The sequence below is a fragment of the Rhipicephalus sanguineus genome, chromosome 3 (genome assembly GCF_013339695.2).
Source record: "Rhipicephalus sanguineus isolate Rsan-2018 chromosome 3, BIME_Rsan_1.4, whole genome shotgun sequence".
Taxonomy (NCBI): domain Eukaryota; kingdom Metazoa; phylum Arthropoda; class Arachnida; order Ixodida; family Ixodidae; genus Rhipicephalus; species Rhipicephalus sanguineus.
Genome location: NC_051178.1, coordinates 136,930,493 through 136,945,766, shown reverse-complemented (window position 1 = coordinate 136,945,766; position 15,274 = coordinate 136,930,493). Strand labels below are relative to the sequence as shown.

Here is a 15,274-nt window from a genome sequence, read left to right as displayed (position 1 = left end):
TCGGAGTCGTAAAATGCTCTGTCGTACCCCTTGATTCTCCGGCCGGCGGCTTTGTAAACGAAGTTGCTTGCTTGCCGTGCCGCTGAATAAAAGACACCCAGCCGCCTTGCACAGGGCCGTAAAAGTGAGAACCGAAGGGTTTGAGAAAAGGCAGCATCTTTCCGTGCACTCCGGTTTGTTGCCGACGCGGAGCCGCTGCTCTGTCTCTGCCACAGAACGCCTGCGTACGCCTCTCAGACGACGCACGGACGCACCATAGCACTTTTCCTAAAAGGCAACAGAGCTACGTTTGTTGTAAGACTTTCTATCTTTGCCACAGCACTGCGGTTTAGAACGGTCACGCGCTGAGATACCACCGGCAGCACGTCAGTTTCAGTCGTGACGTTAAGAAAATTATGGCGCTGTCCAGATAAGAAATCACTCGTTCTTCACGTCCGAAGCTGGATGTTCAAGCAGTTCAAGCGTTCAAGCGAGTTATTGCCACATGAGAATTCGCTTTCACGTTACCACCTCTCCATAGTTATCTATCTCGCTATAGTTGCATCATGGGGCTTCCACAGAAATGCTCACATCCTGTCCGCTCAGTCACCGTCACATCTACAGGCATCAGGTTTTATATACCGCATCTTCCTATATCTCTAATGCCGCCGGCAGCTGTAGGTTGATAACACTCTATTCTTTCTATTCAGATTTCAAAAATGATGTTCGTTGATGTTTTATCGCTCGTTAGCTTCTTGTCTTACGTTATCTCCTGAAGCAATACGTCATCAATGGGAATGGCTTTCCAGCACCGCATGCAAGGCGAAAATGAAAAAGAAAATGTCGAAATTCAATGAGCAAGAGGAGAGGTTGAGTTCGCTTTAATTTTGCTCTTCGCATTGTGACAGTTAGCGTGCAGTGTACTCGGGATAAGATGAGCACGCTCAATCTGTCAGCATTTGGGAGCTTCATTTCAAACACTACCATCTAAGCCCTAAAATTTCAAAGACCACAGCTCAGCAAACCTTGTCCAGAAATCCTAGAAAGCAAAAATAGTCAGTGAATGTCCTGATTTATATCTTAATCTTAAGTTTATCCATGATAACTAGCCTACAATATATTTTTCGCTTCGCTGATTGTTCAAGTTTTGACATTGTACTTTGCGCAACAACACAATTTTATGACAACTTCAATTGACCGAATGAAGCGCCAAGTCAGTAACCCGTAAATCAGTTGAGCTGTTCTTGAGTACATCGTTTCAGTTACGCGTGCTATAGAAATATCTGATTGCCAAGTTACACCGGTTTATTTGCATTCACGGTGGTTTCGTATTGGGGGACGCCTCAGGGCGCAGGGACGCCCAGAAGCCTGTACAGCATGCGGTAGACGTCGCATCCTTCCCCATGGAAGTCCGATCCGATGCTCGCATTGATGGCACGCAAGAACACGTGCAGCGGTTGCTGCCTGGTGAACGCAGGCCACTCGCCGCCTCCCGGCACCGCAGGCCTCCTGCGAGACAAAGGCCAGCGCACGGCTATTTTTACGGATGGCACGTCCAGGGCCTCAAAGCGCAAAGACCAAGGTCGAAGTCCTTGAGCCTTTCGTGAGCTCACTTGCTAGCTCAACCTAGCGCGATAAGAAATTGCGTTTGCGTAGCACCTGTAGCACAGCGTCTGCTGCAAACGTTTTGATATGAAGAGCAGTCACGCATGCGCCTTGTGAATCTGACCACGGCTAGGCTAAAGGGCCGACGCGCGCCTTCATCGCGTCTCCCTCCAGCGCGGCGATGATTTGACATGTTTGCCCTAGCTGCGCCAAGACTGCGATAGTAGCAGCATGTGTTGTACCCTGAGAAACTTCGCGGCCAATTCACTTATCACTCTCTAACACCGAAGCGGAAAGCGTGTTTTAAGTTGCGTCAGAGTAAGGAATGACTCTTTCTACGTTTTCATATAAATGGAAGGCGCTTAATGTTAAGGACTAACTCCTGTAATGTTGTGTATTGCTTAGAAGAATATTTGTTTGAAATATTTGGCTCGACATAGGGAGAAAAGTGCTGAAAATCTGCGGGCTATTCGCCAAGGCTTTTGTTCCCCGCCAATTCGGCGCACAAAAACCGGAAGCCGTCCTGGGCATGTGTTTGTAAACTGCGAAACCCTACATGGTACCAAGCGAACAAAGAATGAGTATTCAGACAGCACGAGTGCTGACAACTCAGCCAGTTGCTTGTTTGCTTCGCGCCGTTAATTCTAAGATGTTAACCTAGCAGCTCGCCCTGCTTGTCACTTTGATTCGCTGCACATGGACATCATTGGTGCAGCATGATTCGGAAGGTCGTTTTTCTATTGTGAGATCGTTAGTATTCAGCAGTGTGTATATAAAATAACTTATGTGTCTTAGACTGAACGAAGATACATCTCATATAGATGTTAATGCATGTGGTTTGCTGGGAAATGCACTTGCTTTTCTGCTAGCTTTATTATAGTTCAATCAAAACCTTACGCTTACAGCGTCTACGGAAGCTTGTCACATCATTCCAACTACACGGTGCACTTTACTTAGGACAACAGTACCTGACGCTTGAGTGATTGATTTTCATTAAAATTGAGTATGTTTTAAACGACGGCGGTGTATATATATATATATATATATATATATATATATATATTATATATATATATTATATGATATAGTATATAGATATATATATATATATATATATATATATATATATATATATATATATATATATATATTGCGGACCGGTCATGATAACACGGCCAACTGCTACGCCTTTGCGCATGCGACTACGGCGAAAAGGCGCTGAGAGTGTTTCCAACTGCGAGATTTAGCTTGAGGAAATTCCGGTTTTGTCTCAGACATAAATCGTTCGTTTACACACAGCGACGCGTGTTCGCTGAAGTAAGTAACAACGGAGCTATCATTAGGTTATACGGACACAATTAACTGTGTCTTTTCTGTACACGCCGCCATAAACATGGTCACGGGCCACTTGCTCTAATAGTCCCATTATGGTCAATTAGAGCAGTCGTTGGCGACCGCCTCCTTCGTTTTTGACCAGGGGGCACCCTTTTTTCTGGTATTGATAAAGTCAAGCAATAAGCAATCTGGCCCGCTTCAGCATAAGCGTCCTGCTTTCACGAAAGAGGGTGCACTCGCAACCGCATTTAAGTGGAGCCGAAAGCAGCAACACAGGCTTCCACGTCGCCACCGTATCGACTGATTAGCCAGAATGAAGCGGAACACGTGTTGTCCACGGGACACTCAAGTTCGTGTCGTGAAGTTGCGCCCAAGTAGGCCTGCCAGCAGGATCTGTATACTGCGAAACTTCTGCGAGCGTTCGTTCCTCTGGAGCGATAACATCTCAAACGCAGAGTCAGGGCTGGAATGGTTCCACGACCTCGTGTCGATGAAGCAAAGGTTGAGTTTCGTGTTCACTCGCGGCCTGTTTGGCGCGTTTTCGTCAGCGCCAAACAAACGGTGGCCTGCGGTCGGTCTAACAAAGGAACGTGGAGATTATTGTTGAGCGCCTAACCTCGGCGGTTTCTATTCCTGGGGTCAACTTCGAGAACTGTGCTCTGCTCGCTTTTCTGGCGCCGTCAGCCAGTGCCTTCGCATTTTTGGACCCCAAAACAAGACCTTCGCCCGATTTTTTGAAAACCGAAGAGAACCTGACAGGTGTGAAGTTCACGGCGGCCGTAACGTTTTTAGTGCCTCAAAGGCTCGGACTGAGCAAGGTTTACTGTTCTGTGGGTGGTAAGCCATACCTACGTAACGTTAATCTCGGTTGATTTACGACGCAAGTAAGCAAGGCGTCGAACAAACGCCTCCACGCAGGCGGGAGCGAGGCAAAACGAGCAAGGTGGTAGAGCTTCTGTAAAGCTTCCGTGTTTTTCCTTGTGACGTACAACTCATAACCCCGCACCTGAGAAGGCTCGAAAGTTGACATAAAACAGCTGGTAGCCAGCTCTGTTGAACAGAATGCTATCTGCTCAACGTGTTTTTACTTAACAATCAACGTTATAGCGACAGCTCTTTTTACTGTGGGCTCACATGCGCCAGTCGGGAAGAAGAGAGAACGCGACAGCTCAGTGCGTTTAGCTGTTATCAGACGTAAAGCGTCATAGTGCCAATGCTTGTTCTAAGGTAGACAATGAATAAATTACAATAGAGATAATTAAAGAAAAAAAAACGTGTCACGTGACTGTGTCGGCCATAACAATATGGTTTAACTTGTAGGCAAACATTCCGGTGACTCTGCTGCAATGTAGGATTCCAGAATATATTTAGCACCTTGTATACGACAGCGTATGTCAGATAAGCACAGGCGTTACCTTTGCATATCGCTTGCAATCTGCACTTATTAGTAGGCTAAGCCTGATGCCGCATAGTCGTCAGCTAAACACAGCTGTCATGGCGAAAGCAATATTAGCTTGTTCAGAATGAAGGCGACCAAGTACGAAACACATACAGAAAGAAGTTCAGAGGACAGAAAACGCGGAGTGAGCTTACCCATTGTTGACGTAAGAGCCTATTAATTCCATGCAGGCTTTGCTCTGCTCGCGGTCAGCATTCGAGTAACGTTCGGGAAAGCGGAAAGGCATTCCGAACGTGAACTGGAGGTCTTCGTAATGTGTCGCACCCATCCAGGGCGGCCAAAGACCGCGCTTGTATTGGTAATCGAACACGTAGAAGTAGACGGGATGGTTCGTCTTGGCGAACGCCTCGGCGTAGAATCTGGTCGGGCAGAAGATGACAAAGTCACCCAGGGTGTCCATGAGCGCTCGCAAGTTCCCTGTCCAGTCATTGACGCCAGGCACGCGGCGCAGATAGCTGCCGGTAATCATCGACTGCGTCGCCTTGGGCAAGAAGCTGAAGTAGTGGCGCGCTGCGAAGTCAGCTGCCTCCTGCTTCGTTAGTTTGGGCCCGGACGTGATCTTAGCGAAGGATGGCCCCCTGAAGTAAACGAACATGCTGCCCTCTTCCGCCATGCCTCCTGCAAGAATGCTTTCCAGAGGAATGAACAAGCCTCGGGCAATAGCCTCCAGCTCCGGTACCGGGAGGTAGTCGTCGCCGTGGGAAGGAGTGAATGTCACTAGCTCTACGGAAAACTGGGTATCTTCGGCATCGATTATCTTCGCGACGGGCGCCCTGCGAAGACATTCCACAACCTCCTTTGGGTGAGTCTTGGACGAAGGCTTCGACTGGTCCAGGCATCCTACGTACTTGGCGATTCGGTCGGTGTACGCGTGGCCCACGACATTCTGCGGCGGAACCAGCCAGTAGTTACTTCCGCTGGACATGATGGCACGGTGAATGAGACCGGCGTTACAAGGCGCGACGAGCAGCGCACCGATACCTATCGAACCAGCGCTTTCGCCGTACACGGTCACTCGTCCAGGGTCACCTCCGAACTGGGCGATGTTATCCCGCACCCAGAGAAGGCCGAGGTGCTGGTCCCAGAGAGCGTAGTTACCGCTGGATGAGCCCGGACCAGTGTAGAGAAAACCGAAAGAACCGACTCTGAAGTTGATCGAAACGACGACGATATCGCCCACAGCCGCCAAGGTCTTGGCGTCGTAGAGGGACTCCGAGGCGGTTCCAGTTCTGTAGCCCCCGCCGTGGATCCAGAAGAGAACTCCCAGCGGATTGTTCCTTCTTAGAGGGCTCCACACATTCAAGTATAGGCAGTCCTCTCTGACCTGGTCTCTATTTACAAGCCAGGGAACTGGAGGAAAAGACCCGTTGGCTTGGGCGCAAGGGCTTGAGAACTTCAGTGCGTCCAGAGTCGTCGGACGCCATGATTTTGCTGGCACTGGTCGTCTGAACCTTAGCTCTCCTACAGGTGGTTCCGCGTACGGAATGCCCAAATACCTTTCCACGTCTACGCCATCCACGTCTTCTATGACGCCCCTTACGTGGCCGTTGAGCGTTTCAGTCGTGATGTACTTCTCTGCTACGCCGGTCGCAGCGATGAGAAGAACGAGAAGCATTGCTGGCACGGCTGAGAGAATACTTGAGCGGCGTGGAGCTTGTGTCCTACCTTCGAGAAGTGTGCGGTTGTTTGTGGCATACCACGCGCACCCTTCTTCATTAATTACGAAGGTTTTGCTGTGACTCAGGTTTCGTGGTCCGTATCGCACAAAATGCATTTAAGAGCCTTTAATCGCCACTGCGTACGAGTGCACTGAAGCTTGCATTATTAATGAAGGTAAAACAATTTCGTCTTCGCGCACTGGTGGTTACTTCGAAAAGCCGCAATTAATCATGTCGATATGTTCCTGCGACGCTTTCCTTATACCTAGCACAGGTAAGAACAGGTTACCAGTTAAGTTCATGCAAAGCGACTCTACGACGACTGCATCAATCTGATAACAGAGTGTTCGGCAACAAAATAACATTCCGTTTTAATTTTAGTTCTCAATAGAGGTGTACAGCACAAATTACGCAATAATCACCAATAGACTTTTTATCCCGCAATAATTCGTAGGTAATCTACTTACATCAGTAACGTTAGCGCTCAAGTAGACAATACAAGATTGAGCCCGTTCTGTGCTTGTGCGCTTGGTAGAAGACCTTTACCCTTCGTAGCAATCTCAGCAGGATTACAGTGCCGAGATATTCTTCGAAAGGTATTGGTGCACTACCTAGCACCGCCCTACTTAGCCTAAACAAATCCAGATAATCTCGTGATCGTGATATAGTACAAGCATATTCGCAGTTTACAAAATTCGTATTAACTATTAAAACGCTACTAAGAGAATGATAGGTTATATTTAAACTTATTTTTCTCACAACTTTAATGCCTGATACTGCTGTAAAGCTTGTACGGCCGGCAATAATTATCCATATATTTCGAATTCTGTGCTCCTTCATTAGTTGGAGGCTGTCGCGTGTCAAACAGTCAGTGTGCAATGAATCTTAATGAAAAGAACGCCGCAAATAGAGGAATCGTGTTCGGTTTACACACCAATTTTGCCAACAATGCGAAGATTACTGGTTCTGAATGGCGTTGAAATTTTAATGTCTGCCGAATTATATGAAGCCTTCGCCCACTGCTCTGCGTTGAAGCATTATGAGAGAGCGGTCACGCGTACTTGCGTGACGTGTCATGATGTTGTTGTGTGTATTTGTATGTATGCTGCAAACACAAAGCGGAAACAGATTCCGATAGCTATCCTTGAGTAAAAGCAAGGTTCATGCTTTATTCGTCATAGCTATTACCTGGTGTTGTTGACTGTCAAAAACATTTCTTAACGTAAACCCTACTGCAATCATTGCAGCTTTCGAAAAACAGGCTCAGGAAATCTCATATTTACGTTTAGATATTTGTAATAACAGGAAAGAACACACAGAGGCGAAACTTCCACAATTCTGCCTCCACTGCCTAAGGCAATTCATCGTGGAAAAACAAAAAAAAAACAAAAAGAAGTTCGTGCCAGGCATGTCGGGCGCTATATAAGCAGGACAGAAAGCCTTTCTGATTTGTTTGTTTTCCTTGAACCCCGAGAGCGGAGTGCTTGCGAGCCGCCAATGCTAAGGCAGTGCCGCCAGCTGACCTTCCTGCGGCGTGCTGCCTTGTCGAGTAGCCGCCGCTAGAGGAGTGTTGAACGAGGGGGCGTTCTTCTGGGCCCTTGCGTAACGGACACCGCGCTCTAGACCTCGCCTGCTTGCTTATCTTCGACGCCGGAGGAGGCCAAAAGGACTCGCCGCCGAGACAAACCGGGTATACGCGGCTCCATTGCATGCGACCGTTGCAACAAATATCGACCGGTGTCGCCTCTCAAGGTCCAAAGAGGGAGTATTCATGCTACGTCAACATACGCCATTCACAGCTTGCTGCTCTTCTGAAAATTAGCAGATTGAGATCAAGCGCAGCTTTTTCACCGCTCTGGATGCACAACAGAATGGTGGCCTCGATGACGTCAGTGCATGCCCCCTACCAGGCCCGTAGCCAGGGAGGAGGGCCCTAGCCCCCCCCCCCCCCCCGAAGTTTTGGTGAAGCAGGTGTTTTTTACCAAAAATAAATAATGAAAATAGGTGTTATTCTCAAATAATCAAGGTTTTCAGCAAGTGCCCCCCCCCCCCCCCCACCCCGAAAAAAATTCATGGCTACGGGCCCCTTTACATGGTGTGGTCTTAAATGCGAGCGCACCACGTCAGAAACAACGTGTTACTAGTCTACTGTGGATCTGCTGTGCGCGCTATACTGTGGATAAGTGGGATTTAAGATTCCGTAATCCATGAATAGTCTCTGGAAACACGTTCAGGAAACAACCAACGCCCCAGATGGGCAAAGCTTAACGTCCTCTGAAAGTGCGTTGGCCCTGTGGGAATCAACATTTTTCGCCCAGCCAAGTTTACGTTCACAGTATTGAGAGAGAGAGGAGAGAGAGAGAAAGGGTGGGTAAGGATACACAGGGAGGCTAGCACGACGGACCTCCGTTTGGCTACCCTTTACCACGGAAAATGTATAAGGGATTGAAAGAAAGGGGAAGGTGAAATGAAATGGAGATCGTGTGATCTGAAGGGACGTTCTATAAATACCGTGTCTAATTTACAAACACATAATGCCTTCCTTCTTAATGTGACCGGCAGGCCGGCTCGCAACATGTCCAGATGTGAAGAAACGTTCACACATATCCTTTATACTGGCTCACACTGCTCTACAAGGCAAGCGATAGGCGTAGCGACGTGGCGACTGACATATATTGGGCATTCGTAAACGATCGGAAGAGAAAGTTCCACTACATTGTCCCAAGTGATCGTCTCTCAGAAGACTACAATGGTGCTCAAGTTCAGAAAGTGTGCGAACTCATCTAATAGTATTAAGGAAGCTGTCCGTTATGATTTTTTGCGTTGTTTAAGCCTTTCGCGTTCACACCCCCCTCGCTTTCTCCTGCTCACACTCTCTCTTTCCATCCATGCTTCCACGTGCAGGATTTCCAGCCAGAGCTACCTTTGGTTGGCAGTCCTGTCCCCGGAGAGACATAGAAGATTTGCCAGAGAGAGTAACAAGACGGATGTCCGCCTGGCATGCGCATTAAAGTACAAAATGATGTTGGTGAGCTTTATAAGCCGAAGTTATAGTGAAGTTTTCAATGTATATACGTGGAAACTCGGCCTAAACGGGGTTAATTGTGGCCGAGATTACTTTTACAGTTTACGGTTTATAAGAGCAACAGGCATCGTGGGTTCAAGTTAATTGTTAGAACGTTAACATGCGTTCATAAGCGTTCCACATGCACAACGTTTCCCTCGATGACTCGTTCAACGCCTCTTTAACACCCAGCCTACTGGACCTGTTTTCCACATGAGATGAATTACCCTGGTCTGCAGGGTCTGGAGCCGCGCGTTTACGCACGAAGGCGGGCGTGTATATTGAAAGTGAACTGACGCAGGTCGTAAAACGCTGGCCTCCTGCCAGACCAGCGGAAGCCAGTTCACGTTTACGATTCGCGAATTGTAGGTGCGCAAGCAAGAACGAGGTGACAGACATGGTGATGGCAAGTGGCCTCTGGTCGACGGTGAACTGTTCCGGAGGCGCCACGAATAACCGCTGAAAAGCCCAAACGTAAGCACGCCCGATTTATTTTTGACGTCCGCTGCCCACCGGAGTTCTACCGACCACAGTACGAGCTGTGTCAGTGACCCGGCATAGAATAGCCAGTCCAAGCCAAGGTGAGCTTGCCCGGAGAAACTCTGTGCGGACATTCGAAGATTCATGAGCCAACAAGAGTCTGGCTTGAATGGCGGAGCCAGTGCCTTCAGCTTTGCGAAGTGAAAAGATGCGCTGCATAGATGAACTGAGATGAAAGACAGAAGAACACGAAACAGACAAGGACCTTGCGCAGGAAGGCCTGGCATCTGCTTTTTGATACTCTGCCGAAAAAAGAAAGCAGGAAGACAGAACACGAGGCTACGGTTGTTAACCTGACCTCAAAAGATATCCCGCGAAGTGTTTTGTCGACTTTGGACAAGGGACCTAAGTATGCAGTCGATCCAAAAAGTGACGCGGCTGTCTTAGTGGCTATGGTGTACGATATAGCAGAAAAGGCTCCGACACGTATCGAAAGCAAGCCGTGGAAAAAAGAACAGTGAACCTCATGCCGTACTAAGGTTCCTAAGGGAAAATGACCAGCGCCTTCTAATTTCGGACAAGCCAGACGCATTCGTAGTAATAGATAAAAAAAACGTATCTAACCAAGGCAGATGAAGCCATGACCAAGAATTTCGAAAGGAAAGAAGAATTTAACAAAAAGGTTCTGGAAGAAGCGAGACAATTAGCAGTGAAGCGAGTGGAAGACGTGCAGCTTCCTGCCTTGGCGAAAGAAATGAAGTCCTGTGATTGGCTAAGCTTGAACTCCTTCTTTAGTGTGAACATGCATAAAGAGGGCAACCCTTTCAGGGTCATAATGGAAGACAAGAGGTCTTGGCAACACAACGTGTCGGTCTTCCTCCAAGTTCATCTGAAGCCACCATCAGTACGAGATCCATTCCTTGTGCGCAATTCTGCTGAAGTTGCCGCATACTTCAGTGATAGGAAACCAGTGAAGTGAATGTCAGTAAACGCTATAGACCTCTTCTACAACTTTCCCCAAGACGAAGTCGTGTCGGCAGTTGAGGAAAGTATTGACTGCTATGGAAACGTCAAGTTCCAGAGTGAGTGTGGCATAAGTGTTAGAGACTTTCTTGAACTTTTAAAAACTGTACTTGAGATCCTTGTTTGTTTGCTTCCAAGGATACATTTACGCGCAAAAAGCAGGAATATGTATTGGATCGAATGTTGCACCTGTTTTGTCGGATATCTTTCTAGGGAAAGGAAATAGGAAGCTTGCGAACGCATTGGGGCAATCGGGGGCAGTAAAATGTTTCAGATATGTAGACGATTTCCTTATCTGTTTCAGTTACGACCAATTTAATGCTATAAATGCCGAAGAAGTGTTGGATCTGTTTCACGAGGCGCACAAAGGTTTGGAATTCATGATTGAACTGCCGGATAATGACAACCTACAGTTCTTAGATTTGTACTTACTATTTTCGAGACACTGCACGTGCTGGGAATACAAAACCAGGTCAGAGAAGAGACTTTTGCCCTACGAATCCGGACACTCAAAGGTGGTCAAGAGAGGGATAGCAACTTCGTGTGTAAGGCAGGCAATCAAAAACTCTTGTGAGCACAAGAAAGATAGCGCACTTGATATGCAGGTCAGGAAACTTCTGATATGTGGATACCCAAAGACGCTAATCATCTCGGTCTGCGAAAAAGTGCTTTCGGATGATTTGTGGCAAAGCAAAACTGGACAAAGAAGACAACAAAGAATACAAAAAGATGGCTGTCATTCCGTACATACATGGGGTATCACATGGGCTCAAAAAACAGGGGAAAGGAACGGGGCGAAAGTAATTTTTTCAGCTCCGTACAAACTGCGCGGACTATGCAAAAAAAATTATGAGCAGATGTAGAGTGCTCAACTGGAGTAGTTTATGAAATACTTCTTACATGTGGCAAGACATACGTCGGCCAAACAGGCCCATGCCTTAACAAAAGGCTGCGGCAACATGAAAATTTGGTAGGTAAGCTGACGATTTCTGGCAATTTAGCAGCACACTGTTCTAACTGTAAGTGCACACTATGTTTTAAGAAGACACAGAAGCTAGCACATGCGGGAAATAACAGAAAAAAAGAGAGAAGTGGTTGAGGCGTTCTTCGTGAATGAGATAACGGGCCGCGATTGTGTAAGCGCATCATCGGTTGCGCTAGCTTCAGACACCGTTAAGTTTTTAAACCACTGGTTTGTCACACTTTAATGAATTGCTTGATGTCTGTTGCGTCACACTTTCGTGTTGATTCTTTGCTCTTTCTTGTGCCATTGCACACGTCACCTTTCATAATCTGTGTATATATTTGACGAGCGAAAGCGACTGAATAAAAGTTGTTAGTGCGCAAGGTCCTTGTCTGTTTCGTGTTCTTCAGTCTTTCGTCTCAGTTCATCTATGCAGTGCGTCTTTTCACTTCGTAATGCCATACCGAATAGTCCCAGTGGAAGCACTACTAAATGCCTTCAGCTATCGTTTAAGCTAACTGGTGGTTAGTTTTAGGGCACCTGCAGAGAGGCTTGAACATACAACCCTAGCATTAATTTTAAGATCATGTGCGGCATTAATGTACCGACGAACTTGTAAGTTCTGTGGGCAGCGTCGTTCCAGCAGCCGAGTCGCTAAGGCGTTAAGGTTGAAACCGAATGGGCGGTGGTTCGAATCCTGGGGAGGGTATCTCTATAAAAGAAAAGAAAGGTAAGGCTAAAACCCTTGGATTTCTTAATGGATGCGATTGCGGCAAGAGGGTTCCTGGAATAAGGGACCCTCCCACCTATAGATAGGGCGACCCTGACCTTTATTTCATTCATTAAATTTTTTTAGTTCCGTTGCATATTCATGGAACCGATATCTTGCGCGTTGTTTACTAGTACCTTCACCGCAGCGGTGGCGAAACGCTTGGGCGTCCGCTTCCAATACGGGAGGCACCGGGTTCGATTCTCAGTGCCGGCCGGCCACCCACGGGTACAGGCGGGCTTCAGGGGTAGTGCTAGAGAGCCGAACGCTTGGAGGATTCTCAACTTGCTGCATGGGCCTGTGGCCTCGTCCCGTGCAGTGAACGGGGGGGGGGGGGTCCTCCTTTGTTATCCTTAAATTCCAACTTGAAAAACCCTACAATGCTTTATAGGCTTCGCCGGCCTCTCTATCGCGTTTGAGGGTTGGTCTGTACATTATTGCAACCAGTGGTTACAACTGCTATGGTGGGCGTGTCAGTACGAGCCTCGATACACCCACGATGGCATCATTGCATAATCAGCATTACCGGCAGTGCGATTCGAACCACCAGTCTTTTGGGCACGAACTGTGTTTTAGCCATGGTAGCCGCATCCCTGCATGGCTTTCGTTTTTCTCAGCGATGTCGCCAGCTGGATTCGAACCAGCGCCCTATCGGTTGTGAGCCGAATGCTTTACCATCTCGGCTACAACCGCGGCACAGGGAATGGTTTTTGTAAGTTGCTCTGCACATTATTGTAGCGCATACGTGAAAAATAAACGCTGTTATTGCGTGTTAATTTGTACAAAAATTAACAGCTTCATAAACAAAATGTGGTGTTATTTGTGACCAGTAAGGTAAGGCTATAGCCTCTGGAAATCTTGAATTTCTGCATTTTTGAAAATTGCGTCGCATTCTGATGGAATAGATTTTGTGTGAATTTTTTACCCAAAGCGTAAGCCAAATGACTTTGGCAGTCCTGAGTCTCTGGATTTTTGAAAGTTTCGTCGCATTTTGAAGAAATCAATTTGAAGGTAGGAGAATCTCGGAGTTGTCTAGTCGGTTCTCAGCAAAGAAATTCTGCAGCGCGAGCAAAGGACTAGATGGGACAGATGCACACAGCACGAACGCTCTCTTTCTGTTGAACATTTCATCACAAAATGCGCGATATACTTGTTGCAGGAGCCGCGCCCTCCCTGGCTGGCTTGATGGCACCGCATCACGCGCATTAATGATGCGCGTGTCCCATCCTGTGCCCTTGCAATTCGGCCGCCTTCGCGCAGCCGAGCGAGAGGATCATCGTCTGGCTGCCAACAAAATCGCATGCTGCCTGGAGTTGTTGCTCACCTGCTTCTCGCTTCCTGCCTCTCCTGCCTTGCGCATCTTCAGTCGTCGGGCTGACGAGTGAGCTTTCAATAAATTATTGACCGTTGTTCTGTGAAGCCTACTTCTTCCTTGGTCTAACTACGGACGGGATGCAACAAGCCCACAATGTGTGCCGTGACAGTGATGGCGCATGAAACGACTACCATAGGCATGCGCAGGATTCCCCATTAAGGGGTGCAATGTTTCGAAGTAGCATCCCCCCCCCCCCCCACGTTGGAGGAGACCGAAGGACAACATGCTTCACAGCGGATGAAGAAAAAACAAAAAATCGCACCATCTCCCACTAAAGGGGACCATGAGGCGATGCGAAGCAGCGTTTCTGCATGTTGAGCCCACGTTTCAGAGGGGGAGTGGAGAGGGGAAAGGGGGATGGGAGATGGAAAGTGGAGAGGTGGAAATGGGAGATGGGGAGTGGAGAGGAGGTGTGTGGAGAGGGCTTGCGCATGCGCAGTAAGGGTGGTCACGCCACACACCACCACCACCACAACCACCACCACCGGTTTGAAATCCGCCATAAGATGCTTCGCATCTAAAAATAGATGGAACGGTGACGTGCTTCTCACAATGACCCGCCTTTGGTCCCTAGTTAACCGGCAGTAAAGATGAGAAGTAAACAGTTCTTGGAATGCAACATTAGGGGCCTTCTGCCGCCATTATCGTTCAAAACCAGCGGCACCATAACTGAGTAAAGGTATCGAGCAGACTTTGCGACCCCTCCTTGGTGATCAGGGGGGGGGGGGCACACCCCGGCCCCCCTCATGCGCACGCCTGTGACGACTACTTCCTTAAACTAGGCATGCTTCCTAGTTTAAGGAAATATGCCTAAATGATTACGCGTTAGAGCTTATGCGCTCGTTGAAAAAATGTCGTGGTATGGAAAAATTGGGGGGACGCTTAAGCTTCGCCTTTAAGAGTTGAACGCGATAGGGATGCCCTGCCCCTAGTGCGCACTTCGAACACTACGAGTGTTTAACAGAATGCGCGCATTAAGGTGTGTGCCTTATGTAATGGGTAGCATGCTTTAAACCAGGGGCAATTATGCGCGAGAAACTTTTTCGAAGTTGCGATGCACCCACTACGTGGTCTTAAAGGAATACGCGCAGTAATGTGCCTTCTGTAATGGGTGGCTGTCTTTAAATCACACACAAAGTCGTTATGATAATGACATGGTGTGACGCCCGATGGTAATGTACGTTTGTACCACGCAATATTACTGCGATATTGCATCTCGTACTGTGACACCTGTATACAGGACGCGTATTTTTGGGAAGCATGAAAGTTACTTTCAATGCAGCTCAATGCTTTCATGCTGGTTGATTACACAGTCACCATATGTACTTTGTACATCGGGTGGTTTTTACACCAGTGTTGTGTGTATTATGTGCTGTGTACCAAAGCCAGGTAATAAAGAAAAAAAAGAGGCGTGGCTGTGTGGTAGAACACCTGCTTGCCACGCAACCGGCCTGGGTTCGATTCTCACTCGGACCCAATATTTTTATTATTTATTTTATTTGCAGCTTTTTCGATTTTTTGGTCACGGACAAGATGAGTATTTTTCGCTCACAACCGACAGTG

The 15,274-nt window shown here is 47.7% G+C and overlaps 1 protein-coding gene across 1 annotated transcript; it reads right to left on the bottom strand.

The window, feature by feature from the left end:
• Positions 1 to 1,274: 1,274 nt before the first annotated feature.
• LOC119385893 (acetylcholinesterase-1) lies at positions 1,275 to 5,993 on the bottom strand. Its single transcript, XM_037653260.2, has 2 exons — positions 4,513 to 5,993; positions 1,275 to 1,488 (listed from the first exon to the last, which is right to left on the bottom strand). Exons 1-2 carry the CDS (start codon positions 5,991 to 5,993, stop codon positions 1,323 to 1,325), a joined length of 1,647 nt encoding a protein of 548 aa, XP_037509188.1. The 3' UTR covers positions 1,275 to 1,322.
• Positions 5,994 to 15,274: the final 9,281 nt, after the last annotated feature.